General features: G+C 45.9%; 1 protein-coding gene and 1 pseudogene across 1 annotated transcript in view; one reads left to right on the top strand and one right to left on the bottom strand.

Annotated features, from left to right (window-relative positions):
• NOL10 (nucleolar protein 10) overlaps positions 1-8098 on the bottom strand; it is an 88717-nt gene extending 80619 nt beyond the window's left edge. The window contains exons 1-3 of the mRNA XM_027077888.2: positions 7907-8098; positions 5165-5210; positions 2599-2697 (exon numbers count right to left, since the gene is read on the bottom strand). Of these exons, the coding sequence (XP_026933689.1) occupies positions 2599-2697; positions 5165-5210; positions 7907-7972 (211 nt within the window). The 5' untranslated portion in view covers positions 7973-8098. The remainder of the gene's footprint in view (positions 1-2598; positions 2698-5164; positions 5211-7906) is intronic.
• Positions 4242-4399, top strand: LOC113592532 (uncharacterized; annotated as a pseudogene).
• Positions 8099-14526: the final 6428 nt, after the last annotated feature.

Genomic DNA, 14526 nt, shown 5'->3' with positions numbered 1-14526 from the left:
TCTGTAAAATATGTGATGTTTGTACACCTTGAATCTGTATTTCAACTGATACAAGTTTATCCTGGAGAAACACACCCACAAGTGTACCAAAGACACAAAGCGTGTTTCCCGCAGCGCTGTTTACAACTGGCCAAAAACTGAGAGCAAATAAAACGCATACTGACGTGGAAATGGTTCAATAAATGATGGCCAATCATCACATGGCTCACGAGAGGATGGCCCAGGCCTGTGCCAACAGGGAAAGCCACCACAACATGCCACCGAGGACAAGAGACAGGGCAGAGAGCACAGGGAAGCGCCCCAGAGTGGCGCCTAGGTTCCCACGTCTGTGTAAGTCAACACTGACGGCATGAGCACCATGTACAGAAGAAGCTGGCAGAAGCACGGTGATGATCCCCGTGAAGTACAATTCTAGGGCATTTCACATTGTGTCTTCTGCAATTCTGTAACGTTTGCATGTTTTATAAGTTTATCGTGTTTGCAATCAAAAAGAGAAAAAGACTCGTCTTTAAAGCCAAAAGATTTTTTTTTTTAAAAATGAGGTAGTTCTCGAATCCTCGAGACCTCATTTAAAAATAGTATGTAGTAGGGGGCGCCTGGGTGGCTCACTCAGTTGAGCGTCCGACTTCGGCTCAGGTCATGATCTCACAGCTCGTGAGTTCGCCCCGTGTTGGGCTCTGTGCTGACAGCTCAGAGCCTGGAGCCTGCTTCAGACTCTGGGTCTCCCTCTCTCTCTCTGCCCTCTCCCGCTCATGCTGTCTCTGTCTCTCAAAAATAAACATTAACAAAAAAAAATTTTTTTTAATGGTTATGCAGTATAACATACAAATATACACACACATGTAACACGTTATATATTATATAACTGTTGACATATTTAAACCATATACAGTATATATAATTCATACATATGAACCGGAGACTAAGAAATGTGTTAATACTGAGACAATCATCAGCACGGAACAAAAGAGACTGGCATATAGATGTATAAAAGTTCTGTCAAATAAGCAAGTGTTTGGAAAGGAGATATAAATGGATATAATGTTAAGTCAGCAAAAAAAAAAAAAAGTGCACAATACACAGGATTTGGGCACCACGATCACAGTCAAAACACACACTGGATAATGCTCTTCTAAATTATAACATGTTAAAAGTTACCTACATTTCAGGGCTTTTTTGATACTAACGAATAAATACTACTAATATAGAATGTTAGTGGCATAAAAAATATTAGTCCATTACACAGAACCCTTCCCGGAACTTTCACTCATTGTTGGTAGGAATGTAAAATGATCTTGACCGCCTTGGAAAAAGTCTGGTGGCCGCTCATTAAAGCGAAACATACATCTACCCTACGGCCCAGCAATGTCCTCCAAAACAAGCCTGTGTAGCATTGTCCACCGTGCTTTATTAATAATACTAAAAAATGAAAACAGTCCAGGTGTCCAGCAAGTGGAGAATGGATGGATAAACTCTAGTACATTCTTATGAAGAAATACTATTTGGTAAAAAGAAAAAACCACTGACACCTGTGCCAGCATGGACGCATCTCAAAGACCTAAGAAAATAGATCTCACATAAAAAGAATATGCAGCGTGTGACTACAGTTACATCAAGTTTCCCACAGAGCAGTGGTTGCCGGTGCATGGGTGGGATCAGGATGGACTGTGAGGGGCACGAAAGAAGTTTCTGGGTGAGAGGCAAGTGCTAGATCTTAACTGGGGTTTTGCCTACATAGGTGAATGCATCTGTCAAAACTCCTCAAAAGATCTGTGCGTTTCACTGCATGTAAATCTACCTAAAAGAAAAGCCGTAGATAAATACAGTCTGGTTAATGGTACACATGCTGAGGTATTTATGGGAAAAGTATACTGGTATCTGCAACCTGCTCTGAGATGCATCAAAAAACGGGATGGGGGCGCCTGGGGGGCTCAGTCGGTTAAGCATCTGACTTCGGCTCGGGTCATGATCTCGCAGTTTGTGGGTTCGAGCCCCGCGTCGGGCTCTGTGCTGACAGCTCAGAGCCCGGAGCCTGCTTTGGATTCTGTGTCTCCCTCCCTCTTTGCCCCTCCCCCTGCTCATGCTCTGTCTCTCAGCAATAAATAAATGTTGAAAAAAAAAACAAAAAAACAGGATTAAAAAAAAAAGGATGGATTGATGGATGGACAGAGATGGACAGATATGATCCAGCAACATACTACTGAGAATCTAGGTGGTGGGTAAAAGGATGTTCACCTTACAATTTTTTCAGTATTTCCGTATGTTTGAAAAAAATTTTTTTTTCAACGTTTATTTATTTTTGGGACAGAGAGAGACAGAGCATGAACGGGGGAGGGGCAGAGAGAGAGGGAGACACAGAATCGGAAACAGGCACCAGGCTCCGAGCCATCAGCCCAGAGCCTGACGCGGGGCTCGAACTCACGAACCGCGAGATCGTGACCTGGCTGAAGTCGGACGCTTAACCGACTGCGCCACCCAGGCGCCCCTGTTTGAAAATTTTTATACTAAAACATTAAGGTAATTAAAAAAAGCGACCTTTCCCACACTAGCATTTCCTGCTAGGAAATGTACGTAAGTCGTAACCAAAAACATGCTTACCAGTTGCTAAGATATACTGTCCATCTTTTGACACCTTAATAGTGGTACAAACGGTAGGCATTTCAAAATCCTGAATAAGTTCAATTCTCCTACGGACATCTGCAAAGAGAGGAAGTAAAGAACTGATTTCACGACCAGGTGCTCATTGTAGCTCCTAAGACCCAGCATGCAGACAGTCACTACGAACAGGTCAACAATGTCCCAGTGCCTCCAAGCCTCGGAATACAGCCCCACCCATCACACAGGAAGGTTTTTTGTTAGCTCATACCTTAGCTTTCTAAGCTTAGTATTTTTTACTTTAAAAAAATTTTTTTTAAGTTTTTATTTATTTTTGACAGAGACAGAGTGCAAGCATGAGCGGGGGAGGTGCAGCGAGAGAAGGAGATGCAGGATCCAAAGCGGGCTCCAGGCTCCAAGCTGTCAGCACAGAGCCCGACAAGGGACTCAAACTCACGAACTGTGAGATCGTGACCTGGGCCGAAGTCGGACACTTAACCAACTGAGCCACCCAGGTGCCCCAGTATTTTTTACTTTTTAAAAACTATCATCACTAATTGAAAAAAAAAAAAAATGTCCACAGTGGTATATCAAACATCCAGTTTCAAGAGCCAGATAAGGGGGGAACACAACAAATATTATACCACTATCATTACTCAGTCACGGCTAAGACAAAAATCTTACCATTTTTTTCCTCCTAAATAAGTTTAGGGGTGCCTGGGCGGCTCAGTCGGCGGGGCGTCTGACTTCGGCTCAGGTCATGATCTCACAGCTTGTGAGTTCGAGCCCCATGTCAGGCTCCATGCTAACAGCTTGGAGCCTAGAGCCTGCTTCCAGAATGTGCGTCTCCCCCTCTGCCCCTCCCCTACTCATGCTCTGTGTCTCTCTCTTTCTCTTTCTCCTTCAAAAACAAACATTAAAAAAATTGTTTTTAATTTAAATCTTCAAAATCCTAAGTTTATGTAAGAAACTGCTGGCAAGCTGACTTTGCCTCTGTTGGCACCAGGGTTCTGAGCCAAGAGGACCCAGGCTGGATTAAGATTTAGAGCAGTGTCTCTGGATCAAAAGGCTTGAATACTGGACTCTCACAAAACCTGGTTCCCTTCTACAATCCACACAATGTGTCTACTGCAAGGACCATTTATGACTCCATGGCACATTACTGCCTTGCTTATTAAATTAAACCCAAATATAAGATTCAAACCAACTGAGTAGGAATGGCCCACTCAATATGAAAGACACATGACAGGTTTGAGATGGGCTGAGAGAAAGGGTTGATGAACAGTTTTTCCTCTAAGTAATCTGAACCTCTTTTCTACACTCTAGGCCACTGGGTAGAACGTGGGGGAGGGGGGAGTGGTCAGAAGAAATCGGAATCAGGGAACGTTACTAAAGGAGCAGTTCTTGTTTTCCTTGGATTCAAAGTTTCCATTTTCTAACTTCAGAACTATCTCCACAAAGCCGCTTCCAAGATGCTTGCCTTGGGGTATTTATCTCACGCACACAGAAATCCCTTCCGACACCTTAGTCTTTGATTTTTAGACACTAATTTAAACAACATATATGGAAAGATAAATCATCTTTCACATGTGACAAGCTGTAATGGAGAAAATTTGCCAAAAATCTGTTCGAAACAAAACCGATCAATGCCTTAAACTTATGAATCCGGAAAAGAACGATTCAGTGTGACACCCGAATCCTGGCAGCTAACGTGAGACGAACGTCCGAGCGCATAAAGGTCGCCCCTAAGGTGACAAGGCGACCCACCTACACGGTGGGATGCCCGGGAGCTGCGATCTGCCCCTCCCTCAAAAAAACAACTGATCTTCTATCTTTCCCTATTCTTCCCAGCCAGTATAAATTAAAGAATGTAAATTTTCTGCAATTATCCTTTATGAAAAAGATGCTGACGTGCTGGAGGACAAAGCAGTCACGGCCCTGCTAGGAGAGACGGCCTTCCTCGGGTCTCCCGCATCCCCGCCCACCTTGCTAGGTCCCGCAAGACTGCCGTGCCCCGGTCGCGCCTTCGCCTGAGCCGTCTCTCAGGGGTGTCTGCGCAGCCGAGAACCCTGATGGGTAAGGGAACGTGTCTCCTCTGGACAGACGGCAGGCTTGCTCACTGCGGCTACAGAAGCAGCGGACTTCCCGAGCTAGGTGCGGCTCAGCTGCAACACAGACCCAGTGTGCCTGCAGCCACCTGGGCCGTGCTGAGTGTCCCTGTGGGACTCAGGGCAAGGGGAGCTGGCAGAGATACGCTGATGCTCATGCCATCTGCTGTGCCAAGCTGGGGTTCTCATCTCCGACCCAGGAATCTTGTCTCTTCCGCTACTATCCGTGAACTCGTTAACAGGCTAACTCATTTTAAGTAGGTAGAATTCAACCTCACACCCACCAGGAACATATCAACCACAACAAAAGGTTTTTAGGAAGGAAAAGGGCAAAAAGTTTATTTCCCACTTTTTAACTGCCCTGTATCTTTGTCAACCTCCACTTAAATATGATAACAAATGTGTGAAAGCACTGTTGCATAGGTCATGCACGTAGCCAGGGTGGGGAAAAAAATACTCACCGACATCCTTCTTCTGTAGTGCTCTCTTCTTCCTGTCAGAAAGCCACTTAAAGAAAATGAAGAGACTTTATTTTAAAACAGATTTACTTTGCTTTCCTGCTTACCAAAGTGCTCACATTAAAAAAGTTAAAACTTTACAGGAATATATTAACAGAGGAAGTGAAAAGATTCTATAATCCCAACCCTGTTAACATATCCCCCGGGTTTTTTTTTCTTGTATATATTTACGTATATTAGACAATACATTTTATTCATTTTATTTATTATTTTTTTAGTGTTTATTTATCTTTGAGAGAAACAGAGCGTGAGCCAGGGGAGGGGCAGAGAGAGGGAGACACAGAATCCAAAGCAGGCATGGGGCTCAAACCCACAAACCATGAGATCATGACCTGAGCTGAAGTCAGATGCTTAACCGACTGAGCTACCCAGGCGCCCCTAGACATTTTAGAACCACTATGTTTTACCCAAGAGAAAACGAATTCATTGGGAAAGTAATAAGCCTCAAATATTAGGAGGGTTACCACTAATATATGGAACATCTTTATTTAGGTCAAATATTAAAAAGCAAACCATTAAAAGGAGAAAGTTTCTTGAGCATATTTTTTACAAAGAACAAAACTAGATCATTAAGCAAATAGCTGACACTTGATAATACGGAAATGATGCTTTTAAGTCATACTCACTGACAGATTTTTTTTTTTTGAGAGAGAGAGCGCGAGCGAGCACGCAAACCAGGTGAACGGCAGAGGGAGAGCGAGAATCTTAAGTAGGCTTCATGCTCAGCGTGGAGCCTAACTCGCGCTCCATCCCATGACCCTCGGGATCGTGACCTGAGTCAAAATCAAGAGTCAGACGCTCAACTGACTGAGCCACCCAGGCACCTCTGGGAGCAGATTTTCTTCTGAAATTAACGTAGCTCAATTTAGCAGACGGCGTAATTCTAAAGCCCAAGTCTTTCAGGAGGCCTAGCTACCTCCTCCCCATTCGTGAGGCCTCCCCGGCTACAGTTGTTTGCACAAAGCAGCTCGGATGAAAGCTTCCAACAGCACTGGCGGGAACACCCTAACTTCCCACTTGAGCCTACAAGGCCCACCTCTCCAGCCTTACCTGCCCCCACTGTCTCCCCATAGCATGCCACAGCCACACCCGCGCCTCTTCGGCTTCTCCAACATGCCAAGGGCATTCCCAGTTGGGGACATTTACGCTTTCTGTTCTCTCAACACTGAAAACTCTTTCCCCGTCTTTTCATTATCCAAGTTTCTGCTCAAATATCACCTCTTATAGAGAGGCCTTCCCTGAAGGCTTTATCCAAAACATTCTCTGACCACTTTCGCCACAACACTCTTTCTTCTTTTCCAATTTTTATTTAAATTCTAGTTAGCTGACATACAGCGTAACATTGGTTTCAGTAGTAAAATTCAGTGATCAGTCACTTACATATAACACCAGCGCTCATCCCAACAAGTGCCCTCCTTAGTGCCCATCACCCATCTAGCCCATCCCCCCACCACCTCCCTCCAGCAACCCCCAATCTGTTCTCTATCGTAAGCGTCTCTGTGGTTTGTTCCCCTCTCTCTTTTTTCCCCCTCCCATATGTTCATGTATTTTGTTTCTTAAATTCACAACGCTCTCTTCTAGTCCATTCATCGAAGCTGTCTTCCTGTTTGCTCACTTCTCCTTTCCCCCAACAGGGAAACTTATCACCATGTATCCCAACACTCAGAACAGGGCTACCGGCACGTAGTTACTTCTCAACAAATGCGCAGAATGACCAAAACGAGAAAGATCATGCTGTGTGATGAATAGTCGGAAGATGAGGAATTAGCTGGCCTGAATTCTGAAAAGAAAGGCAGACTCTAATCACAGACTCCAGATCTTTCGGGGGCAGGCACAGCGAAGAAGAAACAGCTCTTCGTTTATTCAGATTTCTAAGGGCAAGAGTGGAACTAACACCAGCATGCTATAAAATGACAAGTTTCGACACCAGTATCTAGCAAGTAATCTTAAAATGGAAATGAGCTTCTGCTAGAAGTTTCTTCCCACTGGCAGTGCCTGGACAGAGGCTTGCTCATCGCTTATAAGAAATTTAAAAAAAACAAGCCGCAGATCACAGATGGGTGAGCTTGGACAACTCACTCTTGCCATCGCTGGATCTGCTGCATACCTTAAACATGTGAAGACGACTGTAAAAGAATCACTATTTTCCCAGCTCCTTCAAACTCTGAGGTCCTAAGACCCGATGAAATCAAGTTAAGGTCGGCAAGGTTCAGAAACACCGCCCTCTACACCACAGAAGTCTGCAGGTGCAAAGTCTGTGTGGGTTTTCTTGCTCACTTGCTGTATCTCTAGAACTTGCCGTACAATACGAATCCAACAAACAGCTGATGCGTGGACATTAAAATGGGGGAGAAATGCCCGCAACCCGTCTGTCCACGCTTTCCTCCTCGGTGCGGCAGAAGCTGGGAACATCCCCAGAAGCCCCAAAGGACGCGCGTCGCCTGTTCTAGAGAACTCTGCAAAAGTTCCAGCGAAGCTCATCGCCCCTGATCACCCGCCGCCCAGCTTCTGGCGCGGGGACAGCAGTGTCCTCGACGACCGGCACCGACCAGCTCCCGCGGGCACGGTCACTTGCCCCCCGGGCCTCCCCGAGCCAGGGGCCGGCCAGGGCCAGGCTAACACGGAGGCCAGGGCCGAGGAGAGGGGCGGCTGCCTCGAGAGGCGGGGGACCCCGAAGTGCCTCACCTCAGGCAGGGACTTGCCGCAGCTGAGACTGTAAATCTTCACCTCGTTGAGGCTGGACACCTGCATGGCCGGACAGAGCAGCGGCGACCCACGTTCCTCCGCGAGCCCCTCTCCCCGCGCCACACGCGAGCATCCGAACCGCAGCGTGTCCCCGGCGCGACTGGGCGGCGTGCGGCGCTGGCGACGGCTGATGACGCACTCGCGGCGCCGGAACTGCGCCAGTTCCCGGAGGAGGGGGCGTGGCCGAATGGACTGGAGCGGCTGGGGGCGGGGCTCTGGCCAGGCCACCCCGAGTGCGGGAGGGCTGGGAGCCGCGCAGTCTCCCCTGCGCAGTGCGTGCGTTGACACTCTCCTGGGGTCGCTGTCCTGGCCGAAGTGTCGCCGCCCGACTGGGGCAGGCGGTGCAGGCCGGCGACCGGTGGCCTGGGGGGCTGGGTCAAGGGAACCCATCCAGCCCCTGGGCGAATCCAGAGTATTCAGGGTGGATTCTTCTCTCCTCCACCGTGTTTCTTTCAGCAACGTTACATTACAAATAAGTGCTCTTTAAAGTTGACGTATAAAAATGTTACTTGCGGGGGTGCCTGGGTGGCTCAGTCAGTTAATCGTCCAAGTCATGATTTTGTCTCAGGTCATGCATGATCCCGGCTCTGAGAGCCTGCTTGGGAGAATCTCCCTTTCTCTCTCCCCCTCTCTCTCAAACATTTTTTTTTTTTTAATGTTACTTTCGTCTAGATTTGTTCGACACTCATCCACAAAGGAGTGAAAGAAAAGAAAAGGCAAACTAAGGAAAAAGAAAACGATAAAAGAAGGAGTGGTCGGGGCGCCTGGGTGGCTCAGTGAGTTAACCGTCCGATTTCTCAGGTCGTGATCTCATGGCTCGTGAATTCGAGCCCCACATCAGGCTCTGTGCTGCCAGCTCGGAGCCTGGAGCCTGCTTCGCATTCTGTGTCTCCCTCTCTCTCCTACCCCTCCCCTGCTCACACTCTGGCTCCAAAAGTGAATAAACATTGTTTAAAAGTGTGTTTTTGTTTTTAAAGGAGTGGACATCAAGGGTGAAGTGCTTTGGAACCTGATGCCTTTTGAGACACGTGTGTGACAGCAACGACAGACAGACACAGCCCCTCACTACATATCGTTTTCAGAAAGTTCACAGACTGTTGATTGTCCAGCTGCATAGAGAGCTGCCATGAGTGCTGCCTAGCTGTGGGAAGTGCAGAATTTTCCGCTCAGAGGAAAACTTAAGGAGAAAATGCAGGTTAACAGCAGTCAAACGGGTCCGCTTAAAATTGTAACATAGTATTCACGTCCCTTACCTGTAGCTGAGGTGGGTCATTTGGGGCACAGGCTTTATTAGTTCATGGCAAGGCGGGGGCTTCTGTGGGGCTTTAGCAATTTTGTTTTTGTTGTCACTGTCCTCAAAGTTCCCGTCCAGATTCTATCTTCTGCTTGAGAGTTTCTTTGAGGAACTATGCAGGAAACCTCCTTGGGGAGGCAGTATGCCACGGTAGAAAGGTCATGGGTTCATAAGAGTCGTAAAATAGGTCTGTTAAGCAAGTCATAAAAAAAGAAAGCACTTATTTTCCAAAATATGCAGGATGATTTCCAAGAAACCTTGAATACTTTTGTACAAAAATGATTACTTCTATTATTTCAAGAATGTATTGTAAAAGCCCATTGATTGTAAAAACACAATAGAATCTCAGTGCTATGTGTTAGATAGAAGATATATAGATCTATCGTACTAATTTTTGATAATTAAGGGCCCAAGGCCATTTCACCAGACAATCTGATTTCCCACTGACTCCTAAATTTGCCTTCTCATTCGTTAGTACTGGTTTCATTATTCTAGTTTTGAATCTTTGCTTCCGCTAATCTGGATTCTGCAATGCCTTCCATTTCTCCTTATATCCAGATTCTACCAGCTCCTCAAAACTCACCTTTTGAACACCTTGCTCAGTCTCCTACGTGTTCACTGTACTGCATAAATAACTTTGTGGCCATTATATCTTTTTGCTAGATTAAAAAAATTTTTTTTTCATTTTAGAGAGACAGAGTGAAAGAGCTGGGGAAAAGGTAGAGGGAGAGAGAGAGAGAGAGAGAGAGAGAGAATCCCAAGCAGGATCTGCACTCAGTGCAGAGTCCAATGCAGGGCTTGAACCCACGGACTGTGAGGTCATGACCTGAGCTGAAATCAAGAGCTGGACGAGCAACCGGCTGAGCCCCCCAGGGGCCCCCAAAGTGTAATAGTATGTGAAACGCATGTATATATCACCCAGCTTCAACAACGCGCACATGACCCATCATGTTTCATTTACACCCTCACCACTCCCTCATCCTTGGGTGATTTTGAATAATTTTGAAGCAATTCTGTGGCAATTATCTCTGCGGGCTGTAAAGTACTTGTCTGACCACCCCCTCCATCTAGACCTGGTGGCAACCCTGAGCCTTAATTCATCTCTGAGTTCTCTGGGCCCAAACCAATGCCTAGTAGGTGGCACACTTTCAATAAGTATTCCTTAATAAAAATGAATCGATTAATTTATCACTGCTCATCCTGACCCAAAGTCCTGATTCTTTGATCCTTACATCTTGGCCTTTGGTAATATTAAAAACAACAGATCTCTATTCCAGATGATTATGGTTTCAAACACATCCATTTAAACATCTTGTGTCTCGGAGAGCCTGGGTGGCTCAGTCGGTTGAGCGTCCAGCTTTGGCTCAGGTCCTGATCTCACGGTTTGTGGGTTCGAGCCCCACGTCGGGCTCTGTGCTGACAGCTCGGAGCCTGGAGCCTGTTTCAGATTCTGTGTCTCCCTCTCTCTCTGCTCCTCCCCCACCCGTGCTCTGTCTCTCTCTCTCTCTCTCTCTCTCTCTCTCTCTCTCTCTCTCTCTCTCTCGAAAATAAATAAAAAAACATTAAACATCTTGTGTCTCTAACAAGAAATGTCGGAGCTTAGAGTCAGGAGCCACACGCGAGGGAACACAGTGTTTTCTGCAACATAAAACAAGGTGTTCTTGGTCCTCAGTGCCAAGACCCCTTCTTCCCCACAGTCACTGGCCTGAGGGTTTGACCTGCCACACTCTAGGGTTGTTTTCCACTGAGAACAGAAGGGCAAAGCTCGGTGCAGTTTCTCTGCTGTTTCTAGGATCACCTACAACACAAACACTCAGTTCCTGGGATGTGATGAATTTTGAATGAAGTGCTTATTAGATGCCTTTGCTTGGAGCTAAGAGAACGGACTCTAGAGCCAAATTGCCCGGGTCCAAATCCTGATTCTACCACTGGCTACCCAGAGAGAGCCTTGATACAGAGAGTTAATCTAATCTCTCTCTACCTCTGTTTCCCCATTTGAAAAATGAGGATAATATTAGAACCTACAGGGGCGCCTGGGTGGCTCAGTTGGTTAGGCAGCCAACTTCGGCTCAGGTCATGATCTCACAGTGTGTGAGCTCGAGCCCCACGTCGGGCTCTGTGCTGACAGCTCAGAGCCTGGAGCCTGCTTCATTTTCTGTGTCTCCCCCTCTCTCTACCCCTCCCCTGCTCACGCTCTGTGTCGCTCTGTCTTTCAATAATAAATAAACGTCAAAAAAAATTAAAGAAAAATATTAGAACCTACATCAGAGGGCTGTTGTAAAGATGAAACCACATCTTTGAGCATAAGCCACAAATCACTGAGTCCAGGACCTCTATTTTTAACATCCTTGAAATCAGTGTGTTTTGTGTGTCATGCGTGTTTAGTTGACAGTGTTTTTTCCTCTAGTGATGCTTGAGGTAATGGTGCATCTTATCGCTAATGGGTTTTCAGATTCAATAAAATACAATACAGATAAAGCACTTGGAACAGTGCCTGACATTGTAAAAACTATGCATTAGTTAGTATTACTTAGCCCTGGGAACTAAAATATTTAGAACTGTTTAAGAAAAAAGGAGCCGGGGCGCCTGGGTGGCTCAGTCGGTTGAGCGGCCGACTTCAGCTCAGGTCACGATCTCGCGGTCCGTGAGTTCGAGCCCCGCATCGGGCTCTGTGTTGGCAGCTCGGAGCCTGGAGCCTGTTTCGGATTCTGTGTCTCCCTCTCTCTGACCCTCCCCCGTTCATCCTCTGTCTCTCCCTGTCTCAAAAATAAATAAACATTAAAAAAAATTTTTTAAAAAGAAAAAAGGAGCCAAATTTAGGCTCCAAATAACTTACATGTCCTGTTATTCGTTGCCATTGCAGAAACTTGCAAGTAATGTTCAAGATCCCTCTCTCAATCTTTGCCTCCACGCCCAATCGATCCCCAAATCCTTTCCATTCTACTTGTCAGATGTCAGACCCATTCTTCTCTACTCCCACTGTTGTTGTAGGAGTTCAAACCTTCATCCTCTCTCACCTGGCCCATCGTAATCCTTTTTTCTGGTCTCTGTCTCCCACGGGAGACAAAATCATCTCTAACAGGAGAATCGGATCATACCACACTCGAACTCAGAACTCTTCAGTTCTTCCCAAACCTAGAAGAACACATCTGCACACCTTTGCTGGCCTCTCTGGCCTTCCTATCGCCATACATCATACTGCCCCTCCCCAGCCCCTCTCCCACCCAGCCCCTCACCCGCTGCACTCCCCAAGCTGAATTACTTACAGCTTGAAAAGTACAAGACCCCCTCCTTACCTCTTTATGCCTCCACATCTACTCTTCTGACTTCTTTCAACTCCCTCCCTCTACAAACCTCAGTAACTCCCATTCATTCTTCTCCATCCCCAGGAGGTCTTCAAATATCTAAGTTTCTCATCGAACATTGTATATAACCTCACTGCAGTGTTTCTTAAACCGGGGCTTACAGGTGTATTCTCAAAGAAATAGAGGGGTTTGTATTTCAATGACGGTCTTTTTAACAGCCCAACATGAGCGTATCTGATTATCTGCTTGGCCATCTCCTGAGAGTACTACCATTCAGTGTCAATGCCAAGTTTGCATTTAAGTTTACAGTTCACTGGTGCCACGTGTCACTCCTTTTATTGTCTTGCCTCAGTGATTAGAAGGGGAGGTGGCTGGTATGAAGTAACATGATAGGGACAAGTTTGAGCCAAGCAGAAGTCTGACGATGCCATGGCCTGCCGTGGGAAAGAAGGTGTTACGGTCGTTCAAACAGAGAACGGCGATGGAAAAAATCGAATCAACTCCATCAGGTAGCGGCCCGGAATGCAAAAGAATTCATGCAGCGCTACGTATTCATTTAGCAAAGTGGCAGATGGCTTTCATCAAAATGGTATCAATCACCATATTAAATTAATTTGAATTACACTGGTGTGAACTTTTAACGTTTTGCTTGAAAATAATGCGGAAGTTTGTTTTGCTGTGCAGTGACACGAGAACTAAAACCACGATAAACTTTAGCCGGGTTTACTTGTACGTGTTCAAGCAAGACATTAAGAAGAATTAAGTCTTAAATGCTACGCGGTGTCCTGCTTTGGCTCCTGGAACAGGAAGAGGGCGTTAATGGAAGAATTAGCAAAATCTGAATAAAATCTGTAGTTTAGTAAATAGTATCATGCCAGGTGTTAACTTCTTAGTTTTTTTTTTTTTTAAGTTTATTCATTTTTGAGACAGAGAGACAGAGTATGAGCAGGGGAGGGGTAGAGAGAGAGGGAGACACAGAATCCGAAGCTCCAGGCTCTGAGCTGTCAGCACAGAGCCCGACGCGGGGCTCGAACTCACAAACTGTGAGATCATGACCTGAGCCGAAGTCGGACGCTCAACCGACTGCGCCACCCAGGCTCCCCTTAACTTCTTAGTTTTGATGAATGCTCAGAGCCTGGAGCCTGCTTCGGATTCTATGTCTCCCTCTCTCTCTCTCTCTCTCTGTCCCTCCCCTGCTCTCACTCTCTCTCCCTCTCTCTCAAAAATAAACATTAAGAAAAAAATTTTTTTAAATTTTTTCCAATATTACAAATGAAGAAGATGAGACTTAGGTTTGCAAAAAAGAAATTTACCCAAAGGTGTTAACAATTGTTCATCTCTGGAATGGGTATGTGAGTTGTTGAAAATACTGTTTTCTCAACTTTTCTGTATGTAGTATAAGAACAGGTGGGGGGGGGGGAATGGGAGAGATAGATAAATAATTCAAGATGAGAATTTTTTGTGAAGATGTCAGCTGTCATCACAATAATCTATAGATTCAATGAAAGCCTAATCAAAATCCCAGCGGAGTCTTCGGGTTTGGGGTTTTGTTTTTTTCATCTTCATTTTTGTTTTTTTTTTTAGTGGAAATTGACAACCCGATTGCAAAATGTGTAAAATGTGTAGAAGTGCAAAGTGTTTTCTTCAAAAGACTTTGGGGAAAGGGGTGCCTGGGTGGCTCAGTCGGTTGAGCGTCTGACTCTCAATTTTGACTCAAGTCATGATCTCACAGCTCATGGGACCAAGCCCCGTGTCAGGCAGAGCCTGCTTGTGATTCTTTCTCTCTCCCTCCTTCTCCCCCCACTCACGCTCCCTTGCTCTCCAAATAAATAAATAAACATTTTTAAAAAGGACTTTGGGGGGAAACCACAGAGATGGAGGACTTGTACTACCTCATCTCAGGATGTACCATAGTAATCAAGATAGCTCCTAGAGTAAGAATCAGCAAACAGATCATGGGA

Source organism: Acinonyx jubatus, chromosome A3 (assembly GCF_027475565.1).
Source record: "Acinonyx jubatus isolate Ajub_Pintada_27869175 chromosome A3, VMU_Ajub_asm_v1.0, whole genome shotgun sequence".
NCBI classification, from domain to species: Eukaryota; Metazoa; Chordata; class Mammalia; order Carnivora; family Felidae; genus Acinonyx; species Acinonyx jubatus.
This window is presented reverse-complemented; position numbering and strand designations above follow the sequence as displayed.